Source organism: Monopterus albus, unplaced genomic scaffold (assembly GCF_001952655.1).
Source record: "Monopterus albus unplaced genomic scaffold, M_albus_1.0 scaffold212.1, whole genome shotgun sequence".
Classification (NCBI taxonomy): domain Eukaryota; kingdom Metazoa; phylum Chordata; class Actinopteri; order Synbranchiformes; family Synbranchidae; genus Monopterus; species Monopterus albus.
The window spans coordinates 224674-241954 of NW_018128092.1; the positions used below are offsets into that span (position 1 = coordinate 224674).

Here is a 17281-nt window from a genome sequence, read left to right on the forward strand (position 1 = left end):
TCTGACACCTTAGAGATTAAACAGCTAATTGAGAAAATAATCCATGATGAATAATTAGTTATAGCCCTAGTACCGTATGTTTAAGCCTGATTCATGTTTGATTGGATTTGATCTACACAAAAGTTTGACCGTTATTCTCAGACAATAAGGGATTATCTTATCTTATCTTGTTTATCTTATCTTGTCATTAATCCCATCTGCTCTGCTGGGAGCATCAGAGCTAAAGGGATTGTGGGTACCGGGCGAAGTGATGATCTTTACGTGTGCTGCTAGAATGATGGGAGTCGAGCAACAACTCTCATCTGTCACATCAGACAGAAAGCTTGTGTTTGGCGTGGTGGCCGTCCGTTCTTGGTTGTTGGAACGGAAACAGCCTTCAAACATGCACTGTGTGTTGACCACTGGGGTTTTTTATGTTTCTGTTTCCTGGGTATGCACACATGCTGTGTGTGTGTGTGTGTGCATGCCTGCACTGCCAGGGTTGTGCTGTTTTACCATCGTTAATCAACCCACCTGATCAAGGGGAGCTGTTATCAGTAGAGCAACATGAACGCAGCAGCAGGGGGCTGAGAAAAGGCACGGTGTGTTCTTTCTTTGTCACCACTTATTTTGATACAATCCCTTCCCATTTAAAGATTTTCGCCTTTGCAAACCAAGGTTAATACTGTGAACCACTGTGATAAGATAAGGCTGTGAGTGGACACAAGACTTTGATATCATTAACCTGAATGCCCCCCCGAGACAAGTCGCACTTCCCAGAACAAGCGGCTTTGTAACAGATCTCTGTGCCCTCTGTCCCGACTGACAGGTTTACACAGGAGACACACGGGAAACCTTGTAAGCATAATTGGGCAGACTGGATTAGTGTTTACTGTGAGGGTGTATTTGTCTGCAGGATGAAGTATTAGTATGAGACCAGCGGCCAATTTTATTTGACCAGCAGTGTAAAATACAAAGATATTCAATTTATAAAGATAAAACCTGCAATTCTACACCAAGCTGGGTATTAAATAACCAAACAATCTGTTATCAAAATAACTGCAGATTAAATTTTTGTTTCAGCTTCAGGAAGTTTGCAGACTTTTCTGCTGCTTGTGTGCTTGCTTATTCTTATCTACTGGGCATAAACAGCCTATTAAATGTGCTGAAACAAGCAAGTAAACAAAGAGAGTTTCCCGTCTGGCCATTATCGGGGCATTTCTTTCCTTGTTTTGGCCAACTGGCCTGGCATTGTTCAGAGGTCTCCAGGCAAAACAGCGATTGAAGATAACACAAAGAATAGTGGACCAACTTCCAAACATGAGTAAAGAATGAAGCACCCCATCCGCTGACAACCACCCTGTAATTTTCTTTGTTTTATTCAGGTAGTTGCTTGGAATGAAAGCTAATCCGGCTTTAGTTGGACAAAAAGGTCATGAGAAGACTAGAAGCTACCAGTGAACAGCAAAAACCGATGTGTATTCACAGAGTTGAGGTTCTTCCTTCCTCTGAGCAGCTTGTTGAAACTGACCTAATGGGTATTTGGGATCTCTGCAGGCCCCAGGATGTGTATTGGAACCAGGAGTTCCCAACAAGCTGTCACCCTGACTCCGCCTCCAGATCAGCCTTCTGTTCTTTTTTTTTTCCACCCAGTCCTGCCTCCTCCTTCCTGCCCGACACAATGAGGCAGGATCTTCCTGGTTGCTATGACTTCCAGCCAGTGTCTGCCTGAAATGTGAGCAGGCTGGGCTCCTCAGTGAGAAGGTGACTGTTTAGACAGCAGAACAGGACGCAGATAGGTCCTGTTCAAAGACAAGCATCGCTGGGCTCGGCAGGACGCAGCAGCCAGACGACGCACTCCCAGACCCTATCAGCTGGAACAGGACGTTTCAAGGCCGAATGAAGTTCAGCTCAAGTGTCTTGGTGGGATACAGTGGCAGTGTCACAGTTGTCGTTCCGTTTCTTGGGCTGACTCGGCAGTGTAACTGCGGACAGCGGCAACAGTTTGGATGTAGGAGTTTCACAGTAGAGAGACGGGGGCAGCTAGAAGAAGTTGATAGAGAGCAGCAGCTGGCTCCAGAATGGGCTACAATCCATGAATCTAACTGAAGGATTAGGATGGTTTTTGTTACTTTTGACATGCCTCTGGCTTCAATGGTGAGCGCTGTTAATATTAATGTTGGTAGCTTCTATCCCTGTGTGCTTATAACGACATCTTCCTGGCTGTATTTTAAAAATATTTAAGGTGTTTGCTTTCTTTGTTAACAACTACAGTGTATACATCTTTAAGTTCATCAGACATTTCTTTGTGTGTGTGGTCTGATATGCTGAAACACCTTAATAGAAAAGCTCCGTTATCAGCTGTTGTCTGTCTTTATCACTGAATTTCTAGAGTCAGCAGCCTGCTGGTTGCTGAGTGCTGTCAGGTACCTCACATGCAAACTAAACTAAGGTTTGAGTTTGTCTAGTAGTGCTCTGTCAGTAGCACGGGGTCCAGACCTGTGTGCTTTACCAGCTGCCCCTCTTATTGCCACTAAAAACCAGGCCAGGCTTGCTCTCCCTCTCCTTTGTGCTCTAGTTTCGCTTTAAAGCCAACTTGTCGATGTGCACTTTGGTAATCATTCATAAAAGATAAGAACTAAACGTTGTAGAACCCCCCACTCAGATATAGACCACTCCTGTGTTCTTTTTACTCTAGTTACGTGTTTCCACAAAGGCCTGTGGGTGCAGAACATTTGGACTAGAGCTGTTTTAATATTAAATCACTGTTACACATACAGGTCAGACTTGTACTTTGATAAGTCTTCATCAGCAGTGTCAAATGTTTTAATACAGTCTGCTGGCTCATGCAGTTTGTCTCCATAGGTTTAAAGCTTTGAAATCTGAGTTCCTGGGTTTATCCCCCTCAGTTTCACAGATTTAATCTGACGTCCTCTCTCAAAGTTCGGTACTCCTCCCTGCCTAGCCGCCTCATTTCAGATGATGGAAGAGAGGAGTAGATAAAAAATGCTTACTTTTCAGTTATTGCCATGTGCTCAAAGCAATTACAGTCTTGAGCATAAAGCTTACCAGCAACCGTGAGTGCTCTGCACTCTCTGTGCCATAGTCAAATGAGCTACCTTCTGACTGAAAGGTACAATGTTATACATCCTTATACCTGCAGGTCTCAGGCGAGTACTGAAGGTTAATTTGGCTGGATATGAAGACTACAAGTTTGAAGACAGAAATAAAAGTCTGGGGATATGGAGCTGCAGTAGACCTCATTGGCCTGCTCTTGATCTCTGCATGAGGCTGGCACGCTGAGGCTTCATTACCCGCTTCCAGCATAACACACCAGAATCTGACGGAGCTGTTGGGGTCAAGTTGCATTGAGGCTTTGATAAGAAAGAAGAATGTTACACATAAGAGCTGATATAAATGTCTGACACGCCTAAAACCAGACCGACACTCCAGTGTCCGTGGTGCCCAACAGCGTAACCCAAAGCTGCTAGACGTTGGCTTGTTTTCATTGCACTGTGTTTATGTTCGGCGGGTTGATCAGTACAAGAATTTCATTGGAATGGCGACAGTGTCATTGTCCTGGAATGTAGGTTCCTTGTGGTTGTGTTTGAAGGGGGGGGGGGGGGGGGGGGGGGGGGGGGTGGTTCCTAACTAGGTTTGATGAGGAGGCTGACTATTAGCGGTAAAAACAACTGCTTCCTCAGATACTGAGGTGGCCCCTGCTTGTTTGCTTTTCTGCTGCTCATAAAGTGACAGAGATTGCATGAGTGAGGGTGCACAGCCAAGCCTGCTGACAGGGGAACAATGGAGGGGGAACAATGGCCAGATTCTGGCCGTCTGTTCTTATGGAACAGCCTGCTCCTTGTGATGTAATGAGCATTCACCGTGAGGAAGTCTAGGTCCTTCCCTCTCCTGTTTGTGTCTGACTGCAAGGATAGCTTCAATGATGTCATCCCTCACACAAAAAAATTCCCCCTGATTTCCTGGTTATCCTGCCCCTGTATATTTCTCTCTTTCCGTAATTGCCTCTGTCCCTCCGTCTACTGGAAAGTTTAGTATTTCCTGCTGACAACGTCTCCCTCCTTTAAGTTTCTGTTTTGTGCCCTTTCATTTTACTTTTACACTGTTAATTTTCTCTGTGTCTGCACTCTCTCTGCCTCGCAGGGTCAGGCGCGACGGAGGAAGAACATGACAGAGTTCCTTGGGGAGACGAATATTCCAACCCCGGATGCGCTGGGACAGATGGGTGGCTCAATGCCCAGTGTTGGGGCCGGGCCAGACAGATGGAAGAACCGCGCTGCCAGTCGCTTCACAGCTCCAACGCCGGAGCGGGGTCCTTCGGAAAGGTAACACTGATCAGGCAGGAGGTGATCACATGAAATACATGTGTGCAAGCAAAGTGCACTTTCTCTTGATTATAAAACTGACATTTAAAAGCCACAGGGAGCAGGGTTGTCACCCAGACATGTCACAGGGCAAGAAAAAAAAAATCAAACAGTAGCAAACACTAGTGGGAGGAAGTCAGGAGGCCTAATGAGGTCTTTTCCCTTCAGAGACTCCTGAACTTCCTCCCAGCAGCTCTGGCCTCATGAGCTCATACATTTCTATTTGAACTTAATCCTGAATTTAAGCTTAATGGAATCTGAGGAGATTTGGGGGAAATACACCTATTGTCATGGTTAACATCAAGACTGGAAACAGTGGGTAAAACAGCCTGGTAAAAAAAAAAAGGCTCACTAGTTAACATAGAGGCAAAATCCCATTTAGTCAAACCTTCCTTTTAACTTTTGTACGAGAGGTTTTCTACAATAATAATCGACTTTTATTGTAATGAGGCACACACCCTCATACACACTCTCATTGTGTTTTAGCTCCTGAGGTCACATCCTGCATAGTAACAGATGTCAGATAGAAACAGTATCTGTCAGTCATCTGTCGGCCACAGGCTCATCTGTATTCACCCCGGTCATCCCACTTAACCCCCTCAGGGCCAGAGCTCTGCCACTGGGACTGGACCGCTTGCAACAACCAAATTGTAGGGTTAAATGACTGCCAGTGCCTCCTTTCACAAAACTTTGAAAAGACAATCAAATGATGATTTGTTTCTCCTAAATCTGCTGTACTGTTTCTCACTATTAGTGAATCAGTACTTTTTTCAAGGTTTCATAATCCGTTAATTATTGGTGCATCTTCCTCTCCATGCTTTGCCCCCGTCCCCTTGTCTTCTGTTGTTTAAATGGTCTCAATGCACAGAGCTCATTTTCATAACTACATAAGGCCTGCCAGCTTGAACAAAGACCTGAATAGCAGCTACTGTTGAATCACGGAGCCAGTAAGACGAGGATTTATATGCTAATACGGAGACTCATCTTTACATACAGTCTGAGTGTAACAATTAGCTGCTAAACAACAGACACAAATGGACAAATCTCATTCTCCTGTCATGCTGCTGGCCTTGGTTAATCTAATTAGGCTTGTTTTCTAAATTATCCCAGGAGGTGGACCGTCTGGAGCAGCTTCAGAGCAAGCTCCACTCGTACACGTTGTTCGGGCTGCCCAAGGTGCCCCGGCAGCTCTCCTTCCACAAGGACTCCTGGGAGGAGGAGGAGGAGGAGGAGGTGAGCAACCTGGTCCTGGAGGACAGCTGGCAGATGCTACTGGACAACTCAGAGGTACAGTATTCACAGGCCAGCCACATGCACACACAGACATATATCTACTCATTTAAGCCTCATATAGTGGGTATACAGATGGTGAAGTGAAATCAAAAGAAAACCTGAAGAGAACAAGGTCATTAAACTACAATTAGAAGAAAAATTAAGTTGAAAGTTGAGTCTCAACCTTTGATTTCCTTCAATACTGGACAGATGAATAGTGAACCAGGGCAAATAGCAATAAACTCAACTCATCCTAAGGACAGCATGAAAAATATTAGTGGGTATGTATCTGGATATCCTCTAACTCTCTTACTGGTTCTTCTTGACAAATATGTGTATACTTCTTACATACTGCACATGTCCAGGTGATTAACCCTTTGCATGCAAAGAAAGATGATCTCTAGGAGAGCTTAGTGACGCTCAGTCGATGTTTGATTGACATCTAGAGTTCCAAACTTCTATTAATGTAAACAGGGATGTTTGGTGAATAAAATGAATTAAAGGCACGACCACTGTAACATTTCAGAGGAATCAGGGATCAGGTATTTGTTACATTTATTAATATTGTGTGTGTGTGTGTGTGTGGGTGTGTGTGTGTGTGTGTGTGTGTGTGTGTAGACATTGACAAGGCGACAGTTCCACCAGCAGGAGGCAATATGGGAGTTGCTGCACACAGAAGCGACCTACATAAAGAAACTCAGGGTTATCACTGATGTAAGTGCAAAGAGGACACACACATAAAGAGCATCTATGGATGCAAGTCTGGCTGTTACGTAAAGTTACCTGGTTTCTGGACTGTGATACGTAAGACAGTGAACTCAATAAGTGAATTGTGTTTTACAGATACAATATTAGAGTTCTGTATTCTTTTGTATCTCCCTTTCCAGCTGTTCTTGTGCGGGCTGCTGACCCTACAGGAGAGTGGCCTGCTGACAGAGGTGGAGCCTGCCAAACTGTTCAGTAACATCCAGGAGATTGTCCGCCTTCACACGTCCTTGTGGAACCAGGTCATGGTTCCGGCCCTGGAGAAGGCCAGACAGGCCCGGGCTCTGCTCGACCCCACTGACCTCCACCACGGCTTCAGGACGGTCAGTTGTGGTCAACGCTGTAAATAACTCTATATGCAGACCTCATAGGTACCACAAAAGAAGCTTATCAAGAAGCTGTGACCTTGGCTGTTGCTTCTAAATACAGATTTGCTTCCTTTTTCTTCTTTGCCAAACTATCTAGGCAAACTAGTGCTAACCTTGGTGTTTTAGAATAACATTATCATTAATGGAACCAGGTAGATATGTTATGTCCAGAGCATTAGAAGATGACTGACAGTTTTGCCAGTTAGCCTGGATACATAACAGTAAATCAGAGTGAACTTTCTATCACTTAGGAACAGCTTCCATAAAATCTTCTTTGGCGTTTTGCATCTAATTCAGTCTAGGCTACAGACCAGGCAGAGGTGAATACATTGGTCCTCGTGTTCATGTTGCAATATCACTGACGCATGCCTTTGTTTATGGGTGTGTGCTCAGTTTGGCGCCAGGTTCCAGCCCTACATCCATTACTGCATGGAGGAGGAGAGCTGTATGGAGCACATGCGCATGCTTCTCAGGGACAACGAGCTCTTTAGGACCTATATCACGGTCAGTTCTCTTCTCTCCCTCGACTTTAAGCCAAACCAGATACTGAGAGTACACCCTGTACTGATATACCCCTTCATTTTCGTCACTTTTGTGGCTCACTAAATGTTTGATTTCCTGTCTTTGTTCAGTGGGCAGAGACCCATAAGCAGTGTAACCGCCTGAAGCTGGCCGACATGTTGGCAAAGCCTCACCAGAGACTGACCAAATATCCACTCCTACTGAAGAGTGTTCTCAAGAAGACAGATGAGCCGTCTGTTCGTGACGTTGTCAGCAGCATGGTAGGGTAATAGCACAAGTTTCATTATGAAACTGAAATATGCCACTTTTTCAACTGACGATTATACAAAAATATCTTTAATAGTCTCTTGTCTATGGTCTAAACATGACTGTACTGTGTTTCTCCTCTTCAAGGTGGCCACAGTAGAGGGCTTCATCAACAGCGTGGACTCCCAGATGCAACAGCGACAGGAGCAACAGAAGCTGGCCACCATTTCTGGCCGTATAGACTCCTATGAGGCTGTAGAGGGCAGCAGTGAAGAAGTGGAGAAGGTGAGGGCACTTTAAGGGCCTTCCCAAGAAGCTGCATCTTCTGTGAAATAGTGAGCTTCAATACTTTCGGTTTTTTCCCTTTCAGATCCTCAAGGAGTACAACCGCTTCGACCTCATGGCTCCCATGAGAGGAATATCCCCGGAGGAGACTCGACAACTGCATCTAGAGGGAGCACTGAGGATGAAAGAGGGCAAAGACAGCAGGGTGAGACTGACAACTGCTTATAAACACACGATGAGCTCTTATCTTTAGCTTGCACCTGGTTTCACAGTTTGATTCCTATAAGACCACATTTCACATAAAATGGTCGACTTATAAAAAAAACTCCATATGTTGCTGTCGGTACTGAATTTAGTTTATTCCACCTACAGATGGAGGTCTACTGTTTCCTGTTCACTGACCAGCTGCTAATTACCAAGCCAGTAAAGAGACTGGAGAAAGTCAAAATCATCCGCCAGCCTCTCCTCATTCACAATGTAGTGTGTAAGGAGCTCAAAGACCCCGGTGAGTGCTGATATGAGGAGCATGGATACAGACAGTCAGAAAACAAATGTTATTCAGCTAATAACTTAATGAAACTGAGCAGGTGGAAGCCTCCACATTTGAGAGGTTATAACCAGAAAACATACCTGCTAGATTTAAGAACTGTTTGTTTCAGCTTGAGCTGTAAAATCATTTAAGATTAAACAAAAATGAATGATTAACTGAAAACCTTTTACCCTAGGCCATTCTGACCTTTTGGTTTTGTTTTGTCTCTGTAGGATCTTTCATCCTCATCTACCTCAATGAGTTCAAGAGTGCTGTGGCAGCCTACACGTTCCAAGCCAACAGCGCCACCCAGGGGCGAAGCTGGATCGATGCAATCTGCAATGTCCAGGTTGCAGAGCCAGTTTACATCTCATTAGATGCTTAGTGCATGTGAAAGGGAGACAGGATGTGAAAAGAGCGTGATTTTTTAAATAGTTTTTTTTGGGGGGGGGGGGGGGGGGTCGTCATATTTATATTTGTTTAAAATCAAAACCAGCTGTTATAATAATTTATAACTTATTTGTTTATATAGCACTGTACAACACCGAAGGGAGCGTCACAATAAAACAGAGCATGCCAAAATAAACAAACAAAAGAAAAGTTAACATTGCACAAATTTAAAACCACGATCTGTAAGAACTATCTTACACTTCTGTAGAATAAAAATGAGTCAAAATACAGAGACAGTAAGATTACGAAATATAAAATCAGGAAGGCCTGTAGGCCCTTTATGGCATCGCTGCTAAATATTAGATGCCAAAAGCCAGTCTGAATAAATGTGCCTTTAATTTAGACTTAAAAACCATTAGCTGTTGTCGTTTGAACTAATGTGGGGATGTAATTATCCTGCAGAACCAGCTCCAGAGGCTTCGTACTGCAGAGGTCCTTCGGCAGCAGAGCGCTCTGAAGAGATGTACGGAGCGTGAGGAAGAGGACGAAGATGAGAGCAGCAACTCCACTACAAGTTCCCCATGCCTCAGACACAAAGACCAGCAAAACTCGAGGTATTACAATATTAAGGCTGTACCCGACTAAGGATTTTGTCTGTCGACTGTCATTCAGCTCTTCAGTTTGACTATACGTCATTTTCCTTTTTAAAAAAAAAACATATGTAGCCCAGATTGTCAGAAAATCAACTGGCATGAATTTCAGTGATGATTTTGACCACGTTAACATCGGTAAATGCAAAAGAGTGACATGTTTTATAGCTAAGTTTACCAACAAGTTTAATCTTCTCCCGTCAGTTAACCACAGCGTATGTTGCTATAGTGCGCTTGATGTGCACCAGCTCGCACTGCCAACGATTCCTCTAATTTATAATTCCTCATTGAAATGTTTTCCCCACACAATTTTGTTGGCTTCCTAATTCTGTTCAGACGGCTGCATGTGGCAGAAACGGGCAGCAAACGGCCGCATGTGGCAGAAACGGGCAGCAAACGGCCGCATGTGGCAGAAACGGGCAGCAAACGGCCGCATGGGGAAAAAACATTCATTAGTCAAAACCAGCCACATCGTCACGATGTAAAAGTAGACCATGATGTTTGAAAAGACGTCTAATAAAATAGAAATCTCACCTTTTGGGGATCATCCTGCTGGGTTTTGTTGTCCCGTTCTCCTCTTTCTGCTAAATAGATCTGACCTGAACCGTGTGTCAGATAGTGGGTAGGCTAACTGCTTCCCCCTGCTTCCAGTTTTTAAAATAAGCTAAACAACTACTGACTCCATCTTAAAATTGGATGGACAGATATGATGCTGTTGTTGTTAACCCTAACCATCAAGTTAACTAACCAACCTCTCCTTTCAGCCAATCAGATGGTTCCACCGAGACCCTGTCAGTTATGGACATTGATGAACCAGGTGAACACCAAGAGCCTCCAGCCCCCATAATGAACTCTGAGGAGACCATCCAGGAAGACTTGAACTCTCTTGTGGGCCCCCTAGCCGACAGGTCTGAGCTCCAGCAGGCTCAGTCCACGAACCCCGACACGGTCCTCTCCAGTATTTACTCTGAGCCTGACAGCGACGAGCTCGACCCCCAGTGTCGCTCTCTCTCCATGGACAGTGCCTATGGTACCCTCTCTCCTGAATCCCTCCGCAGAGAACTTCAGTCACAGCCTGGCCAGAGTGAAGCCGAGGAGACTGAGGAGGAAGAGAGAGATCAGGACCAGGGCCAGGAGGTGGAGCAGGAAGAGGCAGAAGCAGAGGAAGAAGAAGATGAGCAGGAGGAAGAAGAAGAAGAAGAAGAGGATGAGGAGGGGGAGGAAGAGGAAGAGAATGCCTCATTGGGGTCCCAGCTGTCAGTAGTCCAGTCCTGTAAGCCCCGCCGGCGGCCTCATGTTCAGCCACGACTCCACTGCCTCGAGAAGCTGTCCACTCTGACCTTGTCCCGCTCTGAGGACAATCTCCTGCAGCACTTCCACGGTAAACCCCCCCTGTCCCATACACACTCACTCAACTCAGAGGACCAGGACCAGTCACAGTGTAGGGACATGGACACGTCATCACTGACACACAGTAAGAGCCTGTCAGAGCTGGGCCTAAACTGCATGGAGCAGCTTTCCAGTGACCTCGGCCAGTCTGATGAGTGCTTGAGTATGAGCATGCCGTCTGACAAACTCTGTGCCAGCCTGAGGATGGCAGAGGCCAGGCATGAGCACAGGGCTGCTGCAAGACAGTGCGAGTCCCCGAGCAACAGCTCAGATGGGGAAACGGTTCCTACTGCCTGTGTAGAAAACGAGTCAACGGCCACTGGTGATTCAGGGGACGTGATGCCCCCAAAAAAGAAATCTCCAGCCCAGAAACACAAGAAGCTGACACTAGCTCAGCTGTATAGAATACGCACCACTCTGGTCCTCAACTCCACACTCACTGCATCGTAAGTCGTTACTTCTGAAATACCAATTTATGGATTTAGCACACTTAAAGGAGCAATATGACAATTTAAGAATAGATTTATTTGAGTTAGAAGAGAAGATCGATACCACTCCCATATCTGTGCAAGTAAATACGAGGCTGTAACTGCTAGAGTTGTGGCGGTATACCGTGGTATGAAATTTGAAATTAAAATCGGGAGCACAGGATTACTCTGGACATTCCTAAAAACAAAAACCTTTGAGAACAATATCCCTCCGTGTCTGCGCAGATTAAAGTCTTATTAATAACTTTAATGATGAAACGTGAGTGTATAAATGTTGTGCTATTGAAAAAACCTTCCACATTATCTGTTCGTTCACTAACCTGTGACTTAGAAAAGGACTCGCGCTGATCCCGATGTGACTAGAGAAACACACACAGACTTGACTGGCTCACATAACTGTGTGTATATGTGCATAAGTGAAGTCTGGCTGAGCCTACAACAAACTTGACAACTATTTTGATAATCGTTCAGAGCATTGTGATGGCATGTCACACTACTGTCATAAGTTTTACATCAAATAATGGAGAAAATAATCGGCAGATTAAGCCTTAATGAAAATAATCTGTAGATACAAACTAGTTCAACAGAGCTCCACCTCAACCAAGCACAACAGTGAAATCCTGCTTTTGCATCATTGCATGGGTGACAGGCTGTTAACGTAATGATTATATAAGAGGACATACAGTAACATTTTCAGCATTGAGTAGCCTACTTTTACTTTAAAGTAATACCTAACACTTTTAATGCAGTACTTTTACTCAAGTCAAGGATGTGAATGCTTCCTTTACTACTGGTGCTAAGATGCAAACTAACATACGTAGCCTATATGCTTTTATTGTTTAGGGTCAATCTCATGCTGCAGTCCAGCTCAATCAACTGACACAGTAACCTGTAATAATAAACATGCTCTGTTTTGATTCCCTTCAGGTTCGTTGTAGCTGATAGTAACAGTGTAATACAATATAGAGTAAAACCATAATAGCCACTAGCTGGTTAATTTGGCTTTGCACAAAGGCTGGAAACCAGGAGAAACAGCTAGCTGGGATCTATAAAGCACTTTAATTGATGTCTCATTTGTTTAAATCTAAATCCACTGGACGTAACTGTGCCTGACCAAAAGATAATTCACCGTATAACCCTCCAGATTAAATAAAGATACATTATGTTAGCTAGTGATCTTTAGAAGTGTTGGCAAAGCCAGGTTAGCTTTTTTAGCCTATTTCCAGTCTTTGTGCTAAGCTAACCAGCTGTAGTTTCATAGTGTACAGACATGAGTCGTATCAATCAGTTTCTCATATTTTATTGAAGTTATATAAAATTAGGTTCTAGATTTTGAATTTTTGACTTGTTTGTGTAATAATGTTTGTTTTTTCCCCACCCCAGGGAGGTATAACCGCTCTAACAGCTGACTAAGGGCATGTGGACATTAGGAGGAACAACACTTGTTTTGCATGGATAGACTGAATTTCACAAGACACAAATGCACTCTCGCTCTTCCTGCCCTCTCCCTTCCTGTTGCGGTTGGACAGTAGCAGCATCTTTACATTCGGGCAATAATAGTTTATTTTGCTAATGCATTGGTTTCTGAATTTTTCGGGTGGAACGGAGAGGCAGAGAGACTAACTGCTTGCACTTTGCAATGGAAGTAGCATTATGGGGGCTGGAACCTTAATGTGGATTTGGGGGGTTGCAGGGCATGGACATGCTGCCCTTGCAGAAAGAGGAGACATCCAGACAGAGGTCTTCAAATCTTCCCCCCTGCACTCTTCTCTGAAGAGGAGGTGGAACTGAATCCTACAACTTCTCCATCATAAAAAGGGACACCAAGTCTTGAAATGCTCTCTACGTGTGGTTAAATAAACCAAAACAGCACCTGAGACATACACTACCCCTGATTTGCTTCAACAAAAAGAAAAGAAAATTGCACAGTTATCTTTAAGTAGAAGAATCACTAAGGAGTGACTTTACATTTACAGTGACAGTGAATTTGAATTTGTGTACTGTTTGTGTACAGATGTGTGTGCATGTTTGGGTGAATGTGGATGAATGTCTGTCTGAATGAAACGCACTCCTTAAGTCTTGACTGAACCAAAACAGATTCCTCCGAATACGCTAGCACACCCAAAGATTGAAGACATGAGTAGCTGGTAGATTCCAAACATACACACAAAAAAGAAAAACAGAAGTGTAGCCAAAGAGCGAGCAGCCCAATGCAGCCAGTCATGAAACAGCTGCATTACCACAGAGACAGACTTTCCCTCCTTACCGTTAATCTTTTGGATGAACTAATGCCATTTGATATGCTGAACTAATAATGGATTTCCTAAAACAATGACTGAATATGGGTGACTAACCCTGTTTTCAGTACACTCACCCTTGAGGCCTAAATGTATTAATCCCACATGCACAGGTGCACAGACAAGTACATGTCACAGCTAAAACAACAACAAAAGTCTACACTTGAGTAATGCCTGTGCTGGAGTACCTTTCTCTCAGATACTTCATTTTGTGTTTCATCACGATGTTAACATTAACGAGAGACGGAAAAGGTTTGGGTTGGATATTCTGTAGTGAGCGAGTCTGCAGAGCATGATTTACGATACTTATCTGTCACACTGATGTTCAGCTTTTCAGACTGCTGATTTAAAACCTTAATTCAAATTAAGTCCACACCACACTAGTCAACTGTTTACTTCTAGATTTTTTTTGTTTGTTTATGTGTAATATTTATTATGCCTGCTAAGTTTTATGTATAAAATGTTTATATTGTTTGCCTCCATGTTTTGTACAATGTTTTGTTGACGTAGTCTTAATTTTTTCTTGCCAAGCATGAATGTGCTTAAAACCAAAATCTTGTGTTTTGTCATTCAGGAGTGACTTTAAAGTGACTTACTAAATAAAAATGCTTTACAATCCCTGTTTTAATGGTTTAATCCACTGTAATGACGTGAACTGAGGAGGAAAGCTGAATCTGAATCACGTTAAAGCAACATGAACTGGTTGTGCTCCTCCCAGACAGCAGGTGGCGAACTAGTGTTTAGGGAGGTGAAGAAGAATTACACCAGAGGTCACGACCCTGTGGATGTAATTCACTGCACCATCTTTTTTTTTTTTTTGTATGTTGATGCACTGGGTCCAATCAGCAACGCAGGCCAAGCTACACTAGAGAAAAGCAGTGGCAGAAGAAGTGCACATCATAAAACAGGTCCTGCATTTGTAATTCCACCTAAGTACAGGTGTTTTATTAATTTATTAGCACCTAAATAATGCAAGTATCAAATGTAAAGGTACTTACTGGGTGGCATAATTACATCTGTGTTATTATGACTGATGCATTTTAGTGTTTGAGCTTAAAATGGTGCCAATTAATACTTTTACATACAGTAGTTTATACACTTATAATTCAGTCTATATCTTGAACAGAAGCAGTTGGGTCTAGTAAGTAATAAAACAGAAAAGAAATTGTCAATGATTTGTGTATTTAAGCAAAAAAAATGTTTTCTAGATCAAGCTTCTAAAATATGAGAATACCTCATTCATCTTTCAAAGCGCAGTTTGAGGGAAGTGAAATAGGAGAAATACACAAGGACTAACTGCACTGGCCAATCTGAAGCTAGCAAATAGTATGAAAGGCTACAAATGAACATTATGTCAACAACTGCTTAAGTGCAAGTGCATTTATCAAGCTATCCATATGGTAAACTGATCATTTCCTGTGCTGCAGGTGTCTAATGGCCTCTGAAAATATTTTACTGTTTTACATCCAGGCACAGCATCAAAAGATTTTGGACTGGTAGACGGACGACGTCACACCAGGCAGTGGGAAATTATGATTTTCAGCTATTTTCCAAAATTTTATAGACCAAACAATTAAGGTGAAAGATGAAGAGGTGAAACGTCTTCGACCTAAAAACCTAGTCCAGTTGATTTTCTTTCAGCTTACTATGACCTGGATGACTGAGAATGTGCACGGACATGACACTTAGCACTGATGCATTTAACAAGCCACGATACACTAACGTTGTGAAACAAGATGTGAAGTTCAAGCTGTTATAAAGAAATGTGAAGAATCCAGAGAGAAGGACAAAATAAAAAGGGAAGAGCAAGAAAACAAAGTCTGATGAGAAGTTTCTCAGAGTTTTTTCTTCAAGAGAAAAACAAATCCAGCAAGGACCTGGCTCAGGACGCCAAGATGATGCTTTCACAGTCCGAAGCACTGCAGCTTGATCAGGAACAAGCTTTATCATTACAACCTTGCTAAAACAGCTAAACTAATGGTGCCTTAAAACTTTTGCACAGTATTGAATATGTACATTCTCTATGTTTACTTATGTGATGTGAACTTCTCTTATGAAGACGTATTGATTATTACAGCTCTGTTTTACTAGATTGTATTTAAATGGAGGCTGGAGGAGTTATTGGTATTGAACAATACATTAATAAATCCTGTATATCTCCTTACAACCACAGTGCGGTGTGTTAGAAACCATTCATTTAAACATTTGATAATACTTATACCGTTAAATAAGGTGTGTTGAAGTAATTACCAAAGCGCTGTTTCAAATCATATATGGTAGATTTACGCTTTCATCTGTTGGATTTAGTTTCTGGGAACTCGGTCAGATCACATGTTGACTACAGCTCTCTGTCCGGTCCGAGCGTCTGCTTCTGGTTCCAGTTCAAATCTGAACAATGACAAAGTGTACGACACATGTGGGAGCACAGTAACGTCGTGGCCAAGGTGTATTTACAGGTGATTATATCAGCTAATCGGTGGATTACAGCATGTCGAGACCACACAAACCCCTAAGCTGCAGAGAAAAGAGTGTGGTCTTGTGGGATTTCCTGTTTAATCTGGTCCCAGAGTGCAGCAGCCCCTCCTGCTGTCACATCTGGCCTGTCAGGATTTACCGTTGTAATCCTTGATTTTAAACCTATTTTATTATGCTTTATCACTCATACATTGGACTTTAATTACTGAAATGCAGCTTTTTATTTAGCTAAGAAGTAATTACATATCCTTGTTCTACTAGCCCCCACTAAGTAATGAGGCTGGGCCACAGTCAGCTGCAGCCCCGTGGCGGCCGGCTGCATCCCATAGGTTATTTTCAGGTATGTCAAGGCATACAGAAAGAAATGATGACGGGGGCGAAAAGGCTTCCACTTGTTAGCTCTCTAGTGCACGTCATCCTCCTCTGTTCTCTCCCTCATGGGCTGTCAAATAAGGAAAGGTCGTGCTACTGGCCCAGGCTTTTTCCAGTTTGTCAATGCTGAAATGTTCTGTAGAGAAACACAGTGTTTCCATGCTGTCTGTTATGTTTACTTGTACACCATGTGTTCCATACAGCGGTCTGGTGGACATGAGCGCTGCATGCAGCTGGGGCAGTGGAAGGGTGAACCAGCACCGGCAGATGTCAAACACCACACTGTAAAAAGGTCTGATTAACACAAAGGGGCACTTTGACAAATCCTGATTATAGGAGCACTTTCATTTATTAAACTCTGCCAATCCCCTGTACTTTCTCTGAGCAGGGATTAAAACCAGGTAGTCACCATTGTCTGTCTAAACAATCCCTCTTTAAGCTCTGGCTGTCTCCTGTTCCCTGGCCAGGCTCAGTAGAGGCTTATAGGTCACTATTACAACTACACCTTCCCATTCATTCAACATCATCCCCTTTGGAGGGACCACTGATTTAGGACATGTTTTACAGGGGCAGAAAAAAAGGGAACAGCGAACTAATGCATGTTTACAAGTGAGGTGAAAAGGCTCAGGGACCAGTCGCAGCCATATGGGATTGATAACCCTGTGAACATCTGTCCTCGATCAGTTCCATGCACTGCCATTAGACTCGGGGCTGTGACCTTCACATGCGCACAGGAACATCTGGCCCTGTTCTGCTCTCATGGACCCCTAATAGCATTATTCAACCGACTGCTAGCTAGACAGTGAAGTCCATATGTGAGTTCTGGAAGTCCTGAAACACTGTGGCGATGACGATTTCAGCATTACTAG

At 43.5% G+C, this 17281-nt stretch overlaps 1 protein-coding gene across 1 annotated transcript in view; it reads left to right on the forward strand.

The window, feature by feature from the left end:
• Nucleotides 1–14176, forward strand: part of plekhg5b (pleckstrin homology domain containing, family G (with RhoGef domain) member 5b) — a 64230-nt gene extending 50054 nt beyond the window's left edge. The window contains 14 exon segments of the mRNA XM_020618986.1: nucleotides 4144–4289; nucleotides 4292–4325; nucleotides 5475–5651; nucleotides 6255–6350; nucleotides 6524–6724; nucleotides 7163–7273; nucleotides 7402–7551; nucleotides 7685–7822; nucleotides 7908–8027; nucleotides 8195–8327; nucleotides 8585–8700; nucleotides 9204–9355; nucleotides 10156–11226; nucleotides 12652–14176. Coding sequence (XP_020474642.1) covers nucleotides 4144–4289; nucleotides 4292–4325; nucleotides 5475–5651; nucleotides 6255–6350; nucleotides 6524–6724; nucleotides 7163–7273; nucleotides 7402–7551; nucleotides 7685–7822; nucleotides 7908–8027; nucleotides 8195–8327; nucleotides 8585–8700; nucleotides 9204–9355; nucleotides 10156–11226; nucleotides 12652–12661 — 2655 coding nt within the window. The 3' untranslated portion in view covers nucleotides 12662–14176.
• Nucleotides 14177–17281: the final 3105 nt, after the last annotated feature.